The sequence below is a fragment of the Varanus komodoensis genome, unplaced genomic scaffold (assembly GCF_004798865.1).
Source record: "Varanus komodoensis strain SLA01 unplaced genomic scaffold, ASM479886v1 scaffold37, whole genome shotgun sequence".
NCBI classification, from domain to species: domain Eukaryota; kingdom Metazoa; phylum Chordata; class Lepidosauria; order Squamata; family Varanidae; genus Varanus; species Varanus komodoensis.
Genome location: NW_025335889.1, coordinates 7,488,470 through 7,509,636, shown reverse-complemented (window position 1 = coordinate 7,509,636; position 21,167 = coordinate 7,488,470). Strand labels below are relative to the sequence as shown.

Sequence of the window (21,167 nt, the reverse complement as noted above, 5' to 3'; positions counted from 1 at the left end):
AAAGGGGGGGGGAGGGAGAAAGAATGTAACCAAAATCTATGCCTCCATATGTATCATTGTAGGCTACCAAACAAAGTGTTTGTCTTTCATCTAAGAGGATTTTGACAACAGCTGGGGCTCTGAAAAAAGCTTACAGCAGCCTCATCTAACCCTAGTGCCCTCCAGATGTTTTGGACCACAAGGCCCACTCCAGCCAGTATGACCAATGGGCAGGGGTTAGGCAGTTAGACAAAACATCTGGATGCCACCAAGGTCAAGCAGAGCTGACTTACAGTGTCCTTGAGCTAGACCACAACTCGATCTTTTACCTAGGGTGGAAACACTGTGTACAACAATGCATTCTAGCTCAAGTTTCCCCACCACCACAATCCTAACCACCCCCCCCACCCCGGCTTTTCAGTCATCTTTAATGAAGGGGAAATGGAACTGGAAAAATCGGAAGGATAGAAAAAATTAGTGGCAGCCGGAGGGCTCCTATACTGTACCATGTGACCTGCCCAGATCTGTCCAGTATTTAAATGTATGTTAAAATATTTCTACAGATTCTTAAATGAGAATAACTTAAAGCAGGGATGGTTTGATGGTCCATGATCTGCCTGGTCATATTTCCTGAAGACTCTTCATCCCAGCCTCAAGGTCAATTAAGCCGGTCTCCATGAACACTGGCCAGGGAGAACTCAGCCCTCTAAGCAGAAGAATGCTTCAGGTCAGTGGTCTTAAACCTCTTACCCATGGGCCAAATCTATCTCTACTGAGTCTCATTCTCATGCTGTGGGGTTCTGCAGAGAGTTCTGCAACGATGTTAAGCTGTGTTAAAAGTAAAGCTCTCTGCTAGCAAGAAACTGAACAGATAGAAAATACGGTTCCCCGGTACATAAATATCTTTGGAAATGGGTCTAACTCAGGAATTGCTCTGGCCAAGCAGGAGTGAACATGCTGCCTCCCAGAGGTGCATTGCTTCTGCTTTCAGGAAGGGTTGCTGCCATGTCCAAGCCCAGAAAGCCTGGTTGTTTGGGGGGTCAAACAATCCAGAATAAGCCCAACATCATACTATAGGTAGCGGAATACTGAATTATTTAACCTCTAAACAACCCTGAGTTTGAAGGTCCAGGTCCAGAGGTCACAATAATTGAAAGTGGAGGCAACACCCACTTATAGTTTCAACATATGGGCTGTTCTTACATGCAATCAGTTCCTGGGGCCAAGGAAAGTGAGGATGCAGACCCATTATGGGTACAGCAAGCCTTGTTGCAAAACTAGAGAGAAAGGGAACTAATCTCTTCTGAGATTAATGTCACTTTTTCCCACAGATAAGGCTGGCACTTCTTAAGTCCCCATAAACTGTTTTTAGCTAACAAAACTATCCAAGGCTTTAATATGTCTTCTGTTAAATGATTTTGCAAGATTATTCATCACAAGAAATCACCTTGATGTCCTTTGGCACCAACATCAACTTCACTTTGTAGAACTGTACAACTGCATTGCTTCCAGGATTTTACACATCATATTCTCCTTAAAAAAGAATGGCATTTTCCCAAGCATTTTGAGAAATCCAAACTACACAGGGATAATCATGCTTAGTAGCTCGTACAAAAAGACGAATTGAGAATAACATCATGGGGGTCTATGAAGATTAAGCATATTCTTCTGCATGAATCAATGCTTATAGCAGGAAATTAAGTTGAAGATGCAGCAAATGAAAATTCCACAAATCATAGGTATATATCATATTAAGTATTTTTTGAATGTTTAAATCATCTTACAAATTCTTGACATCCAAAAAGATTCCTATTTTAATAGTTAGCAGTATACAAGTATAAAAATAAAAAGAATACATATATAAGTTAGGTTTGAACTCATCTTTGAGAAAACACAGCTTAAAGAAGTTGAAAAGCCTCTTTACTAAAAAAGAAGGAAGCCTGAATGTAAGTTATGCAGAACACGAAGAAGAAGTAAAGTCTTTTGGGACTTTAAAAGCTAACCAATTTATTATGTTACAAACTCTTGTGACCCATGGTTCACTTCATCAGAACAGGAAGCATTATTCTAAATTGCAAGTTAGATATTCCCCTTCATGGATCACTGCCTTGTCGTGGCGAAGGGGCTTGTGTAGTTCAATGAAGCTATGAGCTATGCCGTGCAGGCCCACCCAAGACAGACAGGTCATACCAGAGAGCTCTGACAAAACGTGATCCACTGGAGAAGGAAATGGCAACCCACTTCAGTATCTTTGCCATGAAAACCCCATGGACAGTACCAAAAGGCAAAAAGATACGATGTCGGAAGATGAGCCCCTTAGGTCGAAAGGTGTCCAATATGCTACTGGGGAAGAGCAGAGGGCTAGTACTAGTAGCGCCAGAAAGAATGAAGTGACTGGGTCAAAGCCAAAAGGACACTCAGTTGCAGATGTATCTGGTGGTGAAAGGAGAGTCTGATGCTGTAAAGATCTATACTCCATAGGAACCTGGAATGTAAGATCCATGAATCAAGGCAAGCTGGATGTGGTCAAACAAGAGATGACAAGACTGAACATCGACATCTTAGGAATCAGTGAACTAAAATGGACAGGAATGGGTGAATTTAATTCAGATGACCATCAGGTAGACTACTGCGGGCAAGAATCCCTCAGAAGAAATGGAGTAGCCTTCATAGTCAATAAAAGAGTAGGAAAAGCAGTACTGGGGTACAATCTCCAAAATGACAGAATGATCTCAGTTCGAATCCAAGGCAAAACATTCAACATCACAGTAGTCCAAGTCTACGTCCCAACCACTGGTGCTGAAGAGGCTGAAGTTGACCAGTTCTATGAAGGCCTACAACATCTTCTAGAATTAACACCAAAAAATGATGTCCTTATCATCATGGGGGATTGGAATGCTAAAGTAGGAAGCCAAAAGATAATCGGAATAACAGGCAAGTTGGGCCTTGGAGTACAAAATGAAGTAGGGCACAGGCTGGTCGAATTTTGTCAAGAGAATACAATGGTCATAGCAAACACTCTTTTCGAACAACCCAAGAGACGACTCTACACATGGACATCACCAGACGGTCAACACAGAAATCAGACCGACTATGTGCTCTGCAGCCAAAGATGGAGAAGCTCTATACAGTCAGTAAAAACTAGACCAGGAGCTGACTGTAGCTCAGATCATGAGCTTCTATTTGCAAAATTTACGCTTAAATTGAAGAAAGTAGGGAAAAGCACTAGGGTACTCAGGTATGACCTAAATCATATCCCTGATGAATATATAGTAGAGGTGACAAACAGATTTAAGGAATTAGATCTGACAGACAGAGTGCCTGAAGAACTATGGATGGAGGTTTGCAACATTGTACAAGAGATAACAACTAATACGATCCCAAAGAAAAAGAAATGCAAGGAAGCAAAATGGCTGTCTGAGGAAGCTTTACAAATAGCTGAGGAAAGAAGGGAAGAAAAAGACAAGGGAGAAAGAGAAAAATACACCCAACTGAATGCAGAATTCCAGAGAATGGCTAGAAGAGATAAGAATGCCTTCATATATGAACAGTGCAAAGAAATAGCAGAAAACAATAGAATAGGGAGGACCAGAGATCTCTTCAAGAAAATTGGAAATATGAAGGGAATGTTTCATGCAAAGATGGGTATGATAAAGGATCAAAATGGCAGGGACCTAACAGAGGCATAAGAGATTAAGAAGAGGTGGCAAGATTACACAGAACTATGCAAGAAAGAGCTTAACACCCCTTTTAATCACGATGGGGTGGGCACTGACCTTGAGCCAGACATCCTAGAAAGTTAAGTCAAATGGGCCTTAGGAAGTCTGAGCAACAACAAAGCTAATGGAGGCGACAGGCAACAACCTCAGATATGCAGATGATACCACTCTGATGGCAGAAAGTGAAGAGGAACTAAAGAGATTCTAGATGCAGGTGAAGGAGGAGAGTGCAAAAGTTGGCTTGAAACTCAACATTAAGAAAACTAAGATCATGGCATCCGGTCCTCTTACTTCCTTGCCAAATAGATGAGGAAGACATGGACGTAGTGACAGGTTTTATTTTCCTGGGCTCCAAGATCACTGCAGATGGGGACTGCTGACAAGAAATTAAAAGACTTGCTCCTGGGGAGGAAAGCTATGACAAATCTAGACAGCATACTAAAAAGCAGAGACATCACCCTGCTGACAAAAGTTCGTATAGTCAAGGCTATGGTTTTCCCAGTTGCAATTTATGGCTGTGAAAGTTGGACCATAAGGAAGGCTGAGTGCCGAAGAATTGAGGCCTTTGAATTGTGGTGCTAGAGGAGACTGCTGCGGGTCCCTTGGACTGCAAGGCGATCAAACCGGTGAGTCCTAGAGGAGATCAACCCTGACTGCTCTTTAGAAGGCCAGATACTGAAGATGAAACTCAAATACTTTGGCCACCTAATGAGAAGGAAGGACTCCCTGGAGAAGAGCCTAATGCTGGGAACAATTGATGGCGAAAGAAGAGGGGGACGGCAGAAAATGAGGTGGCTGGTTGGAGTCACTGGGGCAGTGAGTGTGAGCTTAAGTGGACCCCGGGGGATGGTGGAGGACAGGAAGGCCTGGAGGAATGTTGTCCATGGGGTCGCAATGGGTCGGACATGACTGCGTGACTAACAACAACAACAAAGTTAGATATTATATACAGATGGGAGTGGGTTTTGGAAGGTAAGAAATTGTTAGCAATGAGATCACTATTTATAATCCCCCACTCCCAGCCATGTGTATATAAAAGATCGTCTAATTCATTTAAGTGTTAACTAACACTTCTTTTAAACATGTTTTTGAAATGTCCAGAGCTGCATCTTTCAGAAGGAAAGTTATCACACAGATAAATTTTTGTATTAGAACAGTCTTTAATATTTGCTGATGTACACACATTTTTAAATCATTTACCTGCTTCATAGAAATGGATTCTTTGTATCCTTTTGATATCTAAAAGATCAGTACTACAACATTTGAAAAACAAACACTCACCTCCTATAATGCAAGGAGGACCTTACAATAACTTATAAATGCATGAAATTGGCATGTAGATGCCAACTTCAATGGAGCTCCAACGAAGCAAAGCTCAGGGAACCAAGGTTCCATTTAGATGCCAGAAGCACTTCCTGACAGTCAGAACACTGAGGGTATGGAATGGGCTTCTCTGGGAGGTGGTTGAGGCCCCATCGGTGCGGGTGTTCAAGGATAGGCTAGACATGCACATGGTGAGCATGTCGTGAGTGGAGCCAGGGGTCAGACTAGATGGCCCAGGAGACCCCTTCTGACTCGCGCTGTTTCTATGTTTCAAAGACATCCTTATGTCTTCACATTTCCGTTTGTCTTTGCATACTTGCTACAAAGTCATATGCACTTCATACAAATGCAGGTAAATATATTGCAAACAGGCAAATTTTTAAAAAAATGTTTGTCTGTAGGCACTACATTGGAAAATCTCTGCAGGCATTGTGTTGGGCACCCCTCCCATAAAATCTTTTTTAGTCTTCAAGTGCCACAAGACTCTTTTACCTTTTCTTTGCATTGTGAGATGCTACATTCAGTACTATCCAATATTAAATGGCAATTTCCTATACTTTCTATGGATGTTTAAAAAAAAAAACCAGTTTAGTTGAATGTGTGTCCCCACCCCAGCATTGTGCCCATGATGGCATGTTACCCTATTGCCACAGCATCTATATGTACAACATGAACGTCTAGATAGGGCTATGCACATACAGCTGCACATATACAGAACCCATGTAATCCTGAGCCCCAACACCAATTAGAGAAGGCAGTTATATTGGCCCCTTTGATGCTGTTGTTCTGAATGGCTTTTCAATGATTCTAAACTTATTTGCCCTACATTGTTTTTCCTGTCCTTAATTTTGCTGAGGTGTGACGTTTTAAAATTTTAAATCACAAATTGCCTTTTTTGCGCTGAAGAGTATCTCAGAAATAATGTTTTAAAGAAATGATGCATTATGACAAAAGAAAATTGAATACCCCCACACACATCTAAAAGTCTAAAAGGATGCAGTTTTTGATGTAAATTTCAGTCCATTGCATTTTCCGGAGGCAAGATGTCTTGGAACCCAAGAAATACTTGGAAGCAGACAACATCTGGTGATGCTGGAGTCAAGGCATGCACAGAAAACAATTTCCCTTTGAAGGCAGAAAAGAAGGAAGGAATGCTGAGTGACCTCTGTGGGTAACAGCAATTTAGATATAAGTACTGATTATGGGCTACAGGTATTTGCTGGGGCAACTGAAGCAGCACAATGGAGAAAAGGATCAAGAGATGGCGTAACATCAAGTTCATTCAAACACATCATAATCATTTAAAAAAACCTTCAGTGACTATGCTGTGTAATCCCCAATCCTTAAAAAGAAAATCTTTCATGAGATACACAGACATTCATTGTGGCATCACTTAACAATCTGTAACTGGTAAAACTTAAAATGCAGAATAAAAATGGCCTATGCTACTGACAAGATCAAGCCCCACCATTTCAAGTGCATTCTCACTGAGACTGGCAGAGATGGTGCAGAATGTAAAGGGTGACCAAAATTTCCACCTGACAATCGCAACCTGCCTACCAAACAGATTTTAAACCAATCAAATCCCCTGTGCTGGTACTAAGTATCACAGTATAGACAGGATCCTCTTTTGTAGCTTCCCTGTTTGAATTCTTCAAATTCTGTCTGGGCATGGGAAGCCTTCCCTTTGGCAACCACCTACCTAACAAGGGCCACAGTCAGGTTTTTGTGATCAAAGGGAAATGTTCTCCAGGGAGTTGAGCAATTCCTTTTCTGCATTACACCCAACCCTTAAACACAGTAACATTTAACATTGTACTCATGTCTATGCACTAATGCTCTGAGAACACAACTACTACACTGCAGGAAATGCATGAAGTAGTAACATATGCACTTTGGAAACCTGGGTCAAACTGCTTCCCACAGTAATTATAGCACCTAGAGCTGCCTGCAACCTCATAATTTTAGTACAAGTGACATCCATTATATATGGTTAACAATACAAAGCATATATAGCTTGCTACTAATTTTTCTATTCAAACTGCTTCTTTTTTTTTTCAGTCCAGTTTGTGGGACATGCTTGTGGCAAGCTACTTTAAACAAAGAAATCCTGAACATGCTTACTCAAAAACAGGCACAAGTTTGCAGTCTAATGTGTTCTGCACAGCATGAATCCAGTATTAGAATCCGTACACAGTATGTGACTTTCAGTCTTTGCTGCCACAGAACAAAGACAAAAAAAGAAAAAGATCAAAACTATTCTTGCACGTTCTTTGCACACCTGATACATAAATATATACTAGGGTCATCATGTTCCAAGGTTGTTCCATTCCACTCAAGGGACTACAAAGATCCCAAGCGATTGGTTTCATCCTCCTTGTAGAAGGAGCATTGGAAAATGCAGGGCAGAAACCCAGACAGCTTTCCAATGCAGCATCTGTGTAAATAAAAGAGTATTTCCTCCCATTGTTCCTCGCTGCTTTAAAAGGTCGAGTTGCTTGCCATAAGTATAAAGGCAACAAAAATATGATCTGCTTTACAGTGGCTCATTATAAAAGGCGAATGGTAGTGTTTTAAAAATGTGGCCAAAAACATTGGAAGCAGCAAGTATCAGAGTTATTTCTAGGGTAAACAGAAGGGCTGCTTCAGGGAAATAGCTGAGGAGCCCAATGAAGGACTGTGCTCACAAGTCTAATGCACAGCCAGACTGGGTCTCAGCATGCCAAGTAGTGCCTTTTCAGTCATGTGATTCAGGCCAAAGATTCAGATTTGGGGAGTGTACATCACAGATACAGTATCCCTTTTAGTTTTCTCTATTTTGTTGTTCTACCAATTGAAATTGAAACAGATTTAATTGGCATTGTTAGTACTTGATGTACACATGATGCTCAATGTTGTGAAAGTGTAAAACTTCTTTCTTGTGGCACAAAAGTATATAAAAAGAAACTAGCATAAGCTCCCACCCCCCTAATACTTGGTAGAAGCACTTCTGGCAGCAAATACAGCTGTGAGTCTTCTTGCATAAATCTTTATCAGCTTCATAGATCTGGATCCTACAATATCTGACACAGGCTTTCCTCTAGAATTGCAATGTATTTGGCCCTGTCCATCTTGCCCTCAACCTTGGCTGGTTTCTTAGTCCCTGCTAAAACTAAAAACATCCCAGCATCCCCACAACATGACGCTGCCACCACTATGCTTCACCATGTGGATTATGTTCTTAGGACAAGGGGCATAGCTGAGCGTTGCGCCACACAAAGGCACAACAGCCCCAAAATTCCATGTTTCTTTCATCAGACCATAGAGCCTTTTCCTCATGCTTGCTGTGTCTCCCACACATCTTTCGGTAAACTGCAAATGGGCATCCATATGGATTTATTTCAGCAACAGCTTTCCTCTTGCCACTCTTCCTTAAAGCCTAGTATTGTGGAGAATTCTGGTGACCCTATCCCATGCACAGTTTCTCCCATCCCAACTGCAGGTCTCTCCAGCTCCTTTAGAGTTACCACTGGCCTCTTGGTTGCTTCCCTGACAAACACGCTCCTTACTCAGTCCCTGAGTTTTCGTGGACTCTAGGCAGAATCACAGCTGAGCCATTTCCTTCCATTGTGTGTTCATGGATTTAATGCAGCTGCAGGAGACATTCAAGATTTGTTGTTTTCTTTTAATAACCCCACTTTGATTGGTGCTTCTGTACAACTTTATCCTGAAGTTATTTTGAAAGCTCCTTGGTCTTCATCATGCTGTTTGTTTAGATATGCCAAACATCAACAAACTCTGAAGCCTTCTAGAACAAAAATGTTTAATCTAAGATCATTTGGTACTGTAATTGCGTACAGGTGAACTCTGTTCAATGGTTTTTGAGGGCAGTAGGTTGCACCAATGCTTATTTAGGTGTATCAGTGCTAAGGGGGTGAATACTTCTGCAACCTACAAGTGCCACCTTCTTTCTGTTTACTTAACTTTTCTGCCACAATAAAAATATCCTGCACTTTCACAATGCTCAGTCTCTTGTGTGCATCAAATGGTAACAATGCCTGTTAAATGTGTTTTCAATTCCAGGTTGTAATACAACAAAATGTAGACAGCTGAAAGTGTGTGTGTGTGTGTGAATACTTCTGCAAGGCATGCTATAAAGAATTTGCTGGATAGGAGAGTACTGAACTGTAGAAAGCCAGAGAAAACTACAGACAGCTGCAAGGAATATGGCTCTTCCGCTAACCTCCAAGTAGTCTCTCAAGGTCAAATAGTCAGTTAACAGAAAGATGATGGATGAAAGGGATAAAAAAAGCAAGAGGGGGTTAAGGCAATGGGAAATTAAGTCCCTCTTTAATTTGCCCCAAGCATTTTCATTCCCATAATGAATTCTACTAGGCAATCACTTAAACCTCTGTGGATCAGATCAACTGATAGGAGGTCTCCCCTGCAGTTCAGGTACTTCAAGTGGTCTGAGTAAACAGAAGAGGTGGGAAAGTAGCCAGATCATACTAGCAGCAAACTGTTCCAATGTGGGGTGAACTAGCTGCTCCTGAAGCACAATCACCATCTCTAAACACACGCTGCCATTACTGAAGCGGAAGTTCAGCATGAGGAGCTTGGCCACACAGCAATCATACGAATACACACACACACACACACAGAATTTATTGTAATTTTGCCTAAGAACAACTCCTTCCAGTGAATTCCTATCCAACAGTTCCCATAAAGCTTGGCAGCCTACTGAAGTGTGAACCATTTACTGGATCAAAACCTTCAAACATCTTTACACAGAGAGGGGCCCCGCTGGCATTGAAAGGAACCTCTTTTTATATACTTATGCACTTGGATGTTTTTGTTTTGATTTGATTTTTGAGGGATAGAAAAAAAAACTCTGAGTCTAAAGTCTTTTCACACACATATGGTGGCTCACGCATGTATGGTGACCCACATTTGCTTCCATGTTCCATTCAGCCCCATGTTACATCACTGATGTCATGGCTACCAATGGTCTTTCTACCTTCCCTTCCCAAATATGTAGGTAGCTCAGGGATGCACAATTTGAAGGTCAAAAGAGCTTATGGCCACCACTCCCATGAGCCTTGTCAATACAGCCAATGATGAGAGGTTATGGAAGTAATAAGCCAAAACTTTTGGCTGGGTACAAGTTGCCAAAACCTGATCTAAATGGATTTTTATATAATCCAAGAACTGATGGGATGTGACAGGAGAGGACAAAAATGGAATAGAAGCAGAATCTTCCTCTAAACCTGAGCCAGGAGTCTGCAGATGATTCACCTGCTCTTGTCAGTCCTACTGTGAAGATGAAACAATGCAGGGAAAGGCAAGCTGGTCTGCAGCTGGCAAGTCTATCTGCTTTGACAAGTGAGCAAGCTTGAATGAGATACTATTAGAGCAGCAGAAGGGAGTAATTATCCAAACATGCTGATCTATTGGCACAAGAAGTCTTTCTTTGATGAACTAGCTGATGGTCTTGTAATTCCTGCTTTAACCAGAGCTGGGCAGTGACTGAAACATGCTGAATCTCTACTGGACATCTTTCAGATCACTTGTTCCAAGGCTCACATTCTGATACTTTCTGTGCCATGCAGATTGCAGTGCATTTAACAAAGTCTTTCAGCACTCTTTGCAAACCTCCAGCTGGAGCTGCCTGCACAGAACCAACTCAGAGAAACATAATTCAAACAAATGCCAAGAGCTTTTAAAACCTTCTCATTTATGGGCATGTTTTGCATTTCCTCGCCCTAAATGTTTCAAATATTTTTCAAATAAGTGATACACCCTAGTCCCAAAAATATCTCACTTTAAACAGTGATACTCAAATACTGAGTGAGCACCTTCAGGCACCACAGAAATCCAGCCATTGTTAAGTTGTCTTTACAGAAAACAGCTGGAATGTTTTACAAGCAGTGAACATATAGAAGCAGTTGTAGCAGTTGCAGGCTGCCCTCACAGACAGAAGCCTTGCTTTCCATTTACTCTCAAACAGACTGATTTTGGCTGCAGTATATATTCAGGTCACTTGAATACAGACCTAAGAAGTCACCTTAGCCAAGGTACATGCACATGTTTTACCTTGCTTCTTAGACTGAGAAATTAAAATCTTTTAATAAATACTGTTTTGGAAAGGAATAGCTCATCAGTCTTCCAGAGACATCCTAAATTACAGTCATAGAAGAAAGGAGAACAAATTATAGAAATACTTTCTGACTATGTTCAAAATGTGTAACCTACAATGGTTTTTGTGCTTCACATATAGAATGATAAATGAATGCCATTGTCTTGGCCTGTTTGGGGATAAAAGCTGTTCTGGAAGGGCAAATTCATAAGAAATGCATGATTCCCAAGCTGCTGCTTCCTTGGCTAGCAGGCATGTCGCTCCTACTCTGGAGTACCTTAGCAGACCATAGTCTCTAGAGCCCATGGTCTTTCACTCCGGGTTCTCACTAGATTGCTGTGGCATATTTCTCTCTTGAAATGAAAAATGCTTCTGTTTATCCAGGCTTGGTCAACATGTGACCTTGGGAAGCCACATGATCTAATTTCAAAAGTCTTCTGAAAGCAAGCTGTTCAAACATCTGGCAAGAGGGATCAGTAACTCCATGTAGTCTTTTGGGTTGGCAGCCAGTATCCTGCGCTTACTTGTTTTTTCTCCTTACAAGTTTCTGCATTCCCTTGTTTTCTCAGCAACCTGCAATTCCTTCCTCTTGTACATGGCTTGTGACATTTTGACTACATATGATTAACCCTTGGAAAATGGCAATGTCGGGGATTAGGAAAATTGTAGCCAAGCATATCTAAAGGGTGCCAAGTTGGAGAATGGTGCTATACAGAATAAATGTCACAATAACAGAATTTGTGTTTTCGAGGACAAGCTGCTTTTAGCCAGCAAGTGAGCAAATTTGGTGCAGTACTTTTCTGAAGTCAAAGGTATCAATTACCAGTTTGACACCAGGAAAGAAACTACCATTTGCTTTGGCCTCTGTAAACTCCTGTAAATGGAGTTTACATTCCATGCCATTATAAGGAAGAATTAAAATAAGCAAGTACACTCAAGAGAAATAGGATTCTGCAATCACTAAGGTCCCACCTACATTATAGGGGAGGTGTAGTGCATCAGTCTGTGAGGATCAACAATCCATGCCCTGATCTGTAACCAGGGCTATTTTTTAGCTACAATAATGTGAATGTAAAAAATACATATATAATTCCCAATAATGTGAATGTAAAAAATACATATATAACTAGAAAATATAATAATATTCCCGTAGCTCCCAGGGGCCCTAGAATGGCATCCTTCTACAGAAGGGAAAGGATAGTACAGCATTCAAACATTCTGCAAGCGACCATGTTCTGTCACTTGGACCCACACAAGTTTTGTTGCATCAGTTTGGTATTTCTGGCTGTCAAAATCAGTGGCTGGCTAAGATGTCCTACTAGGTTTCTTCTTAATTGATTTTTTTTTGCAGACAAATTGTTTTAATATGCAAGATGGTTTTATGTGGTGTAAATTCTAAAAGGCCAGCACCTCCTCTTTAATGACATGTTCTCTTACTCCTCCACCAGAGACATCAGGACAGCATGATGCTCCTTGCTCACCCATAATTTTATCCTCATAGCAATCCTAAGGAGTAGGCAAATCTGAGGGATGCCAATTGACCACCCAATTAATTTTGCTACTCTGGACTTTCTGTCCACCACATTGCAGTGGCCCTGTTATGTTCTATTCCTCTTTCAGCCAAGCTTGGATATTTCCTAGGCTCACACTCCTAGAAAAGGCATACCCAAAGCAGGGGTCAGCAACGTGCCATTAATGCCAATTCACTGTTAACATGAGTGGAAATTCTTGATGTAAAGATACAGAACAATTAAGCAACAAATGGGAAGACTGAGTAATAATGCCACAGGGTAGTTCTCACCACTCCCAACTCCGTTTCCCTATATGCACCAGGGTAGCTCTTGCCTCTACAAGCACATAAGGCATTTGGTTTCTCAACAACTAATTGGCACAGACCAACCAAAGGCAGAGCACACACTTAACAAGTTTATGAACTGAATCAAAAATGAAAAAGGTACCAAAACAGGACTATGTGTATTTCTAACTCTGCTGTCCCAAGCTGCACTGGACTTGGTACATGAAACAGATGGATCCAAAGTCCAGTTCAAGTAGGATGTCGCATGCAAATGTTGGTGAGCCACTGCGTCTACCACTAAGTTCCCCATTTGCCTCATTCCTCATAAAGAAAAGACCAACTGACATCCTGTTTCTGTGCTTCTAATATCCACATAGTGCAGATACAAATGGTGCTCTAGCTCAGCTTTTCACAACCTGAAACCTTCAAAGGAGTTAGACTACAACTTCCAGAATTCCCCAAGATGGGAAGATTACACTAACTCATGCTGTTCAGCCAACACACACAACACAGTTTGCAGCTGGCTGGCTGTGGTGAGTGTGGGAGTGAGCCAGTGTTAAGGAAGGGGAAACATTCCCCCCCCCCACCGAGAGGTCTGCTAAGTTCATGACAAAGCACCATCAAGACAAACCAAGGATGAGCACAGAGAATCAAAGTATGGCAAGTTTTAGAAGAGGAATTGTCATGATTCATTCACCCAATGCCCACCCTAAAAAAATGCTTCTGGATTGTCTTTCCAGGTGAGGTCTGCTTCTCTCCACAACACTTCCTACATTCAGAAGACTACACCATTTTTCCAATGAGGATTTACACAGCATATATATTGTGATCCTAGTTTTCATAGTAATATGCAACATGCTACTTTAAGTAGATGGTATTGTGCATTTGCTATACAAAGTCTATTTTCTTTGTCCATTCTATGTTAGACCACTGGTGGTGAAACTTCTTTTGCCTATACTCTGTCAATATACAGGCTACCGTATACATACAATGTATTTGAAGTTGCTTCTGTTGTAAGCTCACCCTTAAGAGGTGGCCAAATATCCATGCATGCAGCAATGAAGATTCATGTCTCTTTAAAAGAAAAAGGAAGAATGAATAGCCCTCAAAGATACTGAAAAGCCTTCCAAGCTCAGTGATGAGCAAGGAGTGATGTAAACAGTACAGGAATAAATTATTTGCCAACCCCACCGGAATGGAACCCAAGAAGGATCTACTCAAAGATCAACTTAAGCACAATGCTTAAGAGATTTAGGGGAGATGAAAATTAAAAGCACAAACACATAAGCTCTTTGCAGTCTCTCCCTTTCCCAACCTCTGTAGTCACCAGATTAGAGAAGGGTCAGTCTTGTACTCAAAAGCAGCCCACATTACATGTATCATTAAGAGCCTTCTTTCAAGTCAGAGGTGCAAATAAGATTTAATTCTTGGTCACAGACAGACTGAAGGAATAGGTGCCAGCGGGTTTATCTTTAAACTGCTAAGCACAAGTTAGTTTCACAACATTTGTCAAACAATTGTCAAAATGTATGAACAGTTTCTACACAGAGCTTGATCATCTTGTGGAATGTCACTAAGTCAGTTTCTGAGCTTAGAGGAAATATAGAGCAATTGGCATCCAGCCCAGAGAACTGGAACTGTGAAACCAGAATTTGCTAAGGTAAGGAGAGGGAGATGGTGCAAGAGAATCTGGATCAATAACTATGCCCCTGTTAACAGTCTTGATGAAGATGGAAGCAAGATTACTGGGCTCATTAAGATTAGGCATCTTAATAGCAATCCAATATGTATGTTGCGGTTACTATGACACTAACTGATCAAGTGATCATTTACAAAAGTAATTAAACTATTGGGAATTATTGCATATCATTCTACAAGCATCATGTAGTCACAGGCTCAACTAAGCATGCCTGCAAAGATGTAATAGAAGTTTCATTATGCAAGCACTAAATGACTTAGATGCATGCGTAACCATAAGTATTTTTTAAAACTCAAGACTACTAGATCCTCCTTAACAAGGACTTTCAAAACAGAAATCTGCTATAGCTACATGAGGCAGTAAGCCTAAGAGAAATTGCAGTTCCTCATAATCTGCACTAGCCTTTCAGAATAAGCCATTTTAAGCAAAAACTCAAAGCAAAACCTAGAAAAGTAACATACAGGCACTAAGTGCAACTCAAAATAAAGTGCTAACTATTGAAACTTATTGTAGTTGTACTTAAAAATAGTAATCTAGTAACTGAAAGAGATGTTTTACACTGCATGTATACTAATTGCTAAATATTGATGAAAATACACAAATACAACACTGTACTTTTAATACAAGCACTTGAAAACCATATCCCAGATTTCATACAAACCAATGTGCAGATAAGCACACTCAGAACTACAGATCATGTGTAATGTATACAAAAGCACTAGTCACACCTAACTCCTGCATTTAAACTTTGGTAAATAAAAGTTGTGTTTACAACTATGCATTTCTAAGGCTGCCTAGAAATAAAGCAGATGACTTAATAGGACATAGCAACAAATTCTTAATGAGAACTTTTTCTATACATTAAAAGTAACTTCCCTGTTTTTATTTCCCTAAGCCCACGAAACAGTTAATTTGACAAGTGATTTATTTAATTAGTAGTGCAACTTTTAGTAACAAAACACTTCCTTTAACAGCCTATTAGAAAGATCTTTTCAAAATATTCATGTGTGCCTGATTTACACTGAAACTACAGGCAGTACACGTTGTTCATTCTACTTTTTTGCCTAGCACTTTCCAGTAGATATTTACTTTAGGAATTTTCCTTAGATTGCATTAGCTGAATTTTGACCAATTACATTACCTTCTTCCCACCCCATACTGTCCTGTACATTACCATGATCCCCCCCAAAAAAAGGTTTCCCAAAGAACAAAACAGTACCTGCAAACACCTGAGTGGCCAGATGACTGGACTGGCTGCAGTACAATCTGGGGTCTAGGAATCCGGGTCCTAACAAATCCAGTTCTGCCATGCTTTCCAAATGTATCCATTTTCTTTATAAAGCTCACAGATGGTTTCTGTCTGCCAAGAGAAGCACCAACTGATTCATCGGTGTCCTTTTTCAAAGAGTCCTAGAACAGGAGAACACCCTGGGACACCTCTGGATTGTTCGGCAGCTGACTACACTGAACACAACGTTGCAGCGATGACACCTGCTCACGCTTCAGGAATGCTGCTAATTGGACAGCAAATCCTCCTCCTTTTCTCTCCCTCACACACATACACCCGGTGAGAACGGAGAGATAACATCTACTCAACATACCCATGACTTCAAATACGCAGCCAGACACTCATTCCAAGAATTGCCATCAGAGATCTTGTGCCTGGAACGCAAAAATACTTGGCCTGCATGGGAGCCTCAAAGTGGTAGGACAAGCTCATACTGGTGTGAAGCCAAGCAGTTTGGAGCCAGAGTCTCTGCCTATTTCTGAGTGCTTATCTCTTATTGGCAGTTGAGACACAGAACAGGAAATACCAGCTCAAAGCAGGTCAAATCTATATCCAAATTTTTGCCCAGACAAACATCACCAGAGTGTAGACGGTTTTGGTACTCAAAGCATAGGGAGGGCCATATAATATCTAACTAATGATTGGCTCAAGTATGCTTCCAGAGATCATGCTCAAGACAGAAGATCCAGAATGACAAGTCTGAAGACACACATAATTCAATCAAAAATGACAACACAGTATTTCTGAAGGCACTTCTGGAGTTTGTTCCTCCAGTTGTATCTTCTCCCTGTGATACATGCAGTACTACAGAACCCACTTCTGTTTTCATTTATAGGGAGACAAGAGCACAGCTACACATACACACACATAATGTATAAGCCAATGGCTTTCACAAGAGGAACTTAAACTATAAAAATATTAAATTTACTATTTCCCTCATGCAACATAAAGTAGTCTATTTCACACATGTGAAAGCACTGCTTAGAAATGTGAAGACATGAAAGAAACTGGCAAAAATTGATTTCCTATTGTTTCCACCAAAAGATCCCTGGGTACTTAAGAAAAAAAGGAGTTAGCCCTATTTTTGTCCAAAGCCTTCAGTGTCTCTATATATACTCTATATATACTCACACACACTATGCATTAAGTTTCTTAATTAATATTAATTACTCAGGTAAAGAGGCTTAGGTTGAATTCACACATCTAGCAAAAAGAGATACTAGAAGAAAAGGAATTTCATGGTACCATAATTTGATCACAATGGACTCTTAACACTTCCCGCTATCTGCAAATGAGAGAAAGAACTTTTGAATATTTCCTCATGCTACGTAGACCTTGTTGTGAAGAGAAAATTCAAGAAGAAATGTTCTAGCCAAGCCTTTGCAGTTATGGAAGCATTTTCAATTCTTCAGTGAAGAATGGACTGCACCAATTCAGATTACCTTCTCTGCATGTTCACTGCTTCATTCCACCACATGTGCAGAAATCAATACTGTGATCCTCCACTCACTCACCTGTGGAGTAAGTTCCCAAAGGAATCTGTGGGACATTTTTGAGAAAATGTGCATTGGAGTGTGCTGCAAACTTGGGGGGGGGGGGGTCTGAAAAATGCACTAACTGGCAGAAAGCTAGCTAAGGTCCAAGGATGACCTATGGTAAGTTGCAGGTTTGGCCAGAAACACGACCTCTTAAAGAGAACTTTCCCCAGTTAATGTCAAATTATTAATAACCAGTTCATACATGCAATTCATAATTGGATTTGTGACAGCTTGAGATTTGTACATATGCACACAAAACTTTCACAATCTCTAAATCAGCTCAAACATCCTATTGTCAGTGTAACAAATCTGCAAGTTCTGGCGTTGATCAAGAGTTGCATGGCCAACTGAAATACATGTCTTTATATAAAGCTGCTCCTTCTGAAGCATCAAGAAATTCTCTCCTGCCACAAAGGCAAAGGCGTGACAGGAAGAGTATGAAATGTATCCACCACCGTGCTGCCTTACTTTTTTTTCATGTATCTTGTAAACCTGAAGACAAGGATATCCTTGTTTAACCTATTATATGCAAACTACTCTGGCAGCCTTTTGGGCTGAGGATTAGCATAAAAATACTTCAAATGAATACAGTTCCATGTAGCCCACCATAATTCCAAATTTATTATTCAGTTTTATGTCATCATCTACATTATTTCCAGTCCTCAAGAAAAACAAATGTCATTGCTTATGTGCAGCCAGAATACCCACACACAAGAGGGACGAATTAGCAGACTTGCTAGAAAACCAAGAGATAGAAAAAATATTTAGAGACCACCCCCCCCCAAAAAAAACCCCACACACAACCCTTAAGGTGGAGGGAACCTATAACAGCCCAATAAGGATTAAACATGTTCTATGGCAATGGTGCAGGGAGGGGAGAATGGAATGGAATATGCTGAACAAGAGCACCCCACACAGCAACATTTTATTGCAGATCCCACTTGCTGAATGTTAAGATGGTTTCAAACAGATTCTGAGATACAGCACACAAGTGCACATTGTTCACATGCATAGACATTCATTAAGTTCCATGGGGCTACTCTAAACTGCAGCCACAGAAAAGATGATAGGAAAGAGTCCAAATCTCAACATGCCTCAGACATTACGCTGGGGAATGCTGAGAGTTACAGGCCCCTTTCCTACCTGAATATGCATAGGACTACTCCATAAGCTGTTTGTGCACTAACTGCTGTATGACATTGGCTCCTGCTTGCATCTCACTGCTAATTCCATTGCCGAAGTAATAACTTGCAAAATAAGAATGGAATATTAGCAATGTAGGAATTTGCATAATGCTAAATTGAGGCCAACAGTCCTCCAAGCTCAGTACTGGCTACACTAGCTTTCAGGTGACCTCCGAATTTCAAGAGTAAGACTCTCCCAGCCCTACCTCAAGAGGCTGGGGATAGAATCTGGGACCTCCTGCATATGAACTACATATTCTGCTGTAGCTTGGTGATGCACTGAAACACATTCAGACCTGTTGCACTAACTTTTCTATTCACTGAGCCGAAATTCTTTAGCCATAGGTTCAGTTCTCATAAGCATGCTGCATCACCTAACTCCTCTGCATGCTGACTGGCAGATGAGCAGGAAAGTTTCGCCTGGCACCATCCACTAACACATGCAAGTCATGGGTGATGCAAGTAAAGGACATGAACTTCCAAAGCAATTCATAACATTTTGGTATTTGGAAAGCTTGAACATTGAAATTATAAATTGTTGTTTGGGTGGGTGGAAGGGCACAAAACAATCCAAATCCTGAAACTATGTGGAAACTTGCCAAGACTTTGAAAGGTTTGGCTTACCTATTTTCATAACTCAGTGCTCATTTATTCAATATTCTTGCATCAGGGGAGAAAGTGATCTATATTGAGTGATAGAGATATCTTCTATAATAATAAAATGAAGTGCCTGTCTGTCTGCCATCTCTATGAAACCTGAAGACGTGAAACTTGGCATGAATACTAAGCATGCACACATATACCCCAGGCAGGTGCACCTCAGAGATCTCTGGTTTAAAAAAAAAATCACTTTGATCAACTTAAATGTATCCATGTGTTTGAAGCCAGCAGTACCATCTCCAGTCACTAAGTGGCAAACCTCCTTAACCACCACATCACTTTGAAAGGAATGCAATGTAAAACCAGTCAGTTTTGTGCTTGGCCCTTTCCCGCCTCCCATGAGGAGGCCCCATTTAGGAGAATGGCGTACCCAGACTGCTTCCTCGGGGGGTTACAGGATGCATCATGGCAAGGGCCGTGCCTCTGGGTGGATCCATGGGTGCCACTGAGCATTGCTTCATGCAAGATGGGGCCACCATCGTGAATGAGGGTGACAGCTGTTCTTGGCATGCATTCATAAGTCACTTTGATCTGGATTCTAAGAGGGATGAAAGGGAGGAGGTGGAGGGAGCTTGGGAACATGGGGCTTCAAGACTTTGAGATGAGAGAAGCACAGCTCTCCCCAAGCACTCGAACAGGCTCTGAGAAAACACGTGTGTTGGGTGCAGGCACAGGAGAGGAGTTCTCAGAATCATACAAATCTGGCATGACACTTGACCTCATGAAGCAGTGTCAGAAAAGGATGGAGTGCCAACTAGAAGACAAGTGTATAAAAAAGTAGGCTCTCTTCCAAATGGGCCCTTCCAAAGGGATCGCGCCCAGACATACTCAAAAGGAGGGTTTGTGGAAGTAGTAGTTTAGACTGGGTTCAGCAAACCACTCTATAAATGAACAGAGATAGAGTCTGTGAGGGTTGCTTTTGTTGGGTATCCTTTTGTGAATAAAGAGCTTTTGCAAACAAACAAACAGACAGTATGGTGCCTTGAATGTGTGAAGTTCGGAAAACTTAGAACATAACAGGCACAATGCTTCTAACTTTGACCTCTACACAACTTTGTTTGCTGACTTCACTGTAATGAACTACAGACTATTCCAATCTGAGTCAAACCAGGTCCAGGCTGTTTAAAAATAAATTGCTTTGGGGGTGAATAGAGAACCCAATAACATCCATCTATTTCTCTTTAAGTGGACAAGAGTGATTCAATCCCATTCATCTCTTATTCAGGTGGTTATGTAGACAGATAACTTTAAAAAGGGATAAACCAAAGAAGATCCCCAAGAAACTTTTTAACATCCTTTACTCATGTGGGAACAAGAATTGAAACAACCTGTTATCCCAACCACAACTGTCATTACAGAAAATGTGAGGAAAATATATGCAGCAGACAGCCTGTGAAAAGTTGGCATCATTTACTTTGACATGCCAAGCTCATTTACAAGATAAACTCCAATTTGAAATAGTATGTTTTCATTAATGCAGGGTATTCACTGCTATGTCATCTAAAAAAGACAGAGAACATTTCAGATCTTTGCAGAACAGCTACCAAATATTTAAAGTTACTCATGGTATACCTAATAATGCTGCAAACTGAAGTAAAACCCTACCTTTCCACAGAAAGGACTAATATTAGGTAAATTTTGGAAACTGAGAAGAACTCAGAACGCATAGTTGTCACCTTGAAATATGGAAGTGATTGGATTTGTTTGCACAACAGTTAAGTAGAGCAGGCGAACAGCTGCACCAGTTCTCCTGCATACATTTATTTTAATTGCACATATCCACACCTTTACTTATACATCATTCAAATATCCATTTATACATTTCCAGATTCAGCAGAGCAGTTACTAAAAAGGTCATTAAAAACTT

At 40.9% G+C, this 21,167-nt stretch overlaps 1 protein-coding gene across 3 annotated transcripts in view; it reads right to left on the bottom strand.

Annotated features, from left to right (window-relative positions):
* Window positions 1-21,167, bottom strand: part of ARHGAP40 (Rho GTPase activating protein 40) — a 65,192-nt gene that overhangs the window by 22,406 nt on the left and 21,619 nt on the right. Inside the window, exon 1 of one of the 3 annotated variants that reach the window (XM_044440330.1) lies at window positions 15,850-16,755. The exons of 1 other annotated variant lie outside the window; for it this stretch is intronic. In XM_044440330.1, coding sequence (XP_044296265.1) covers window positions 15,850-15,959 — 110 coding nt within the window. In that variant the 5' untranslated portion in view covers window positions 15,960-16,755. Of the gene's footprint in view, window positions 1-5,578; window positions 5,584-15,849; window positions 16,756-21,167 lie in introns of those variants that run through there. One more of the 3 variants, XM_044440333.1, reaches the window with a different exon arrangement.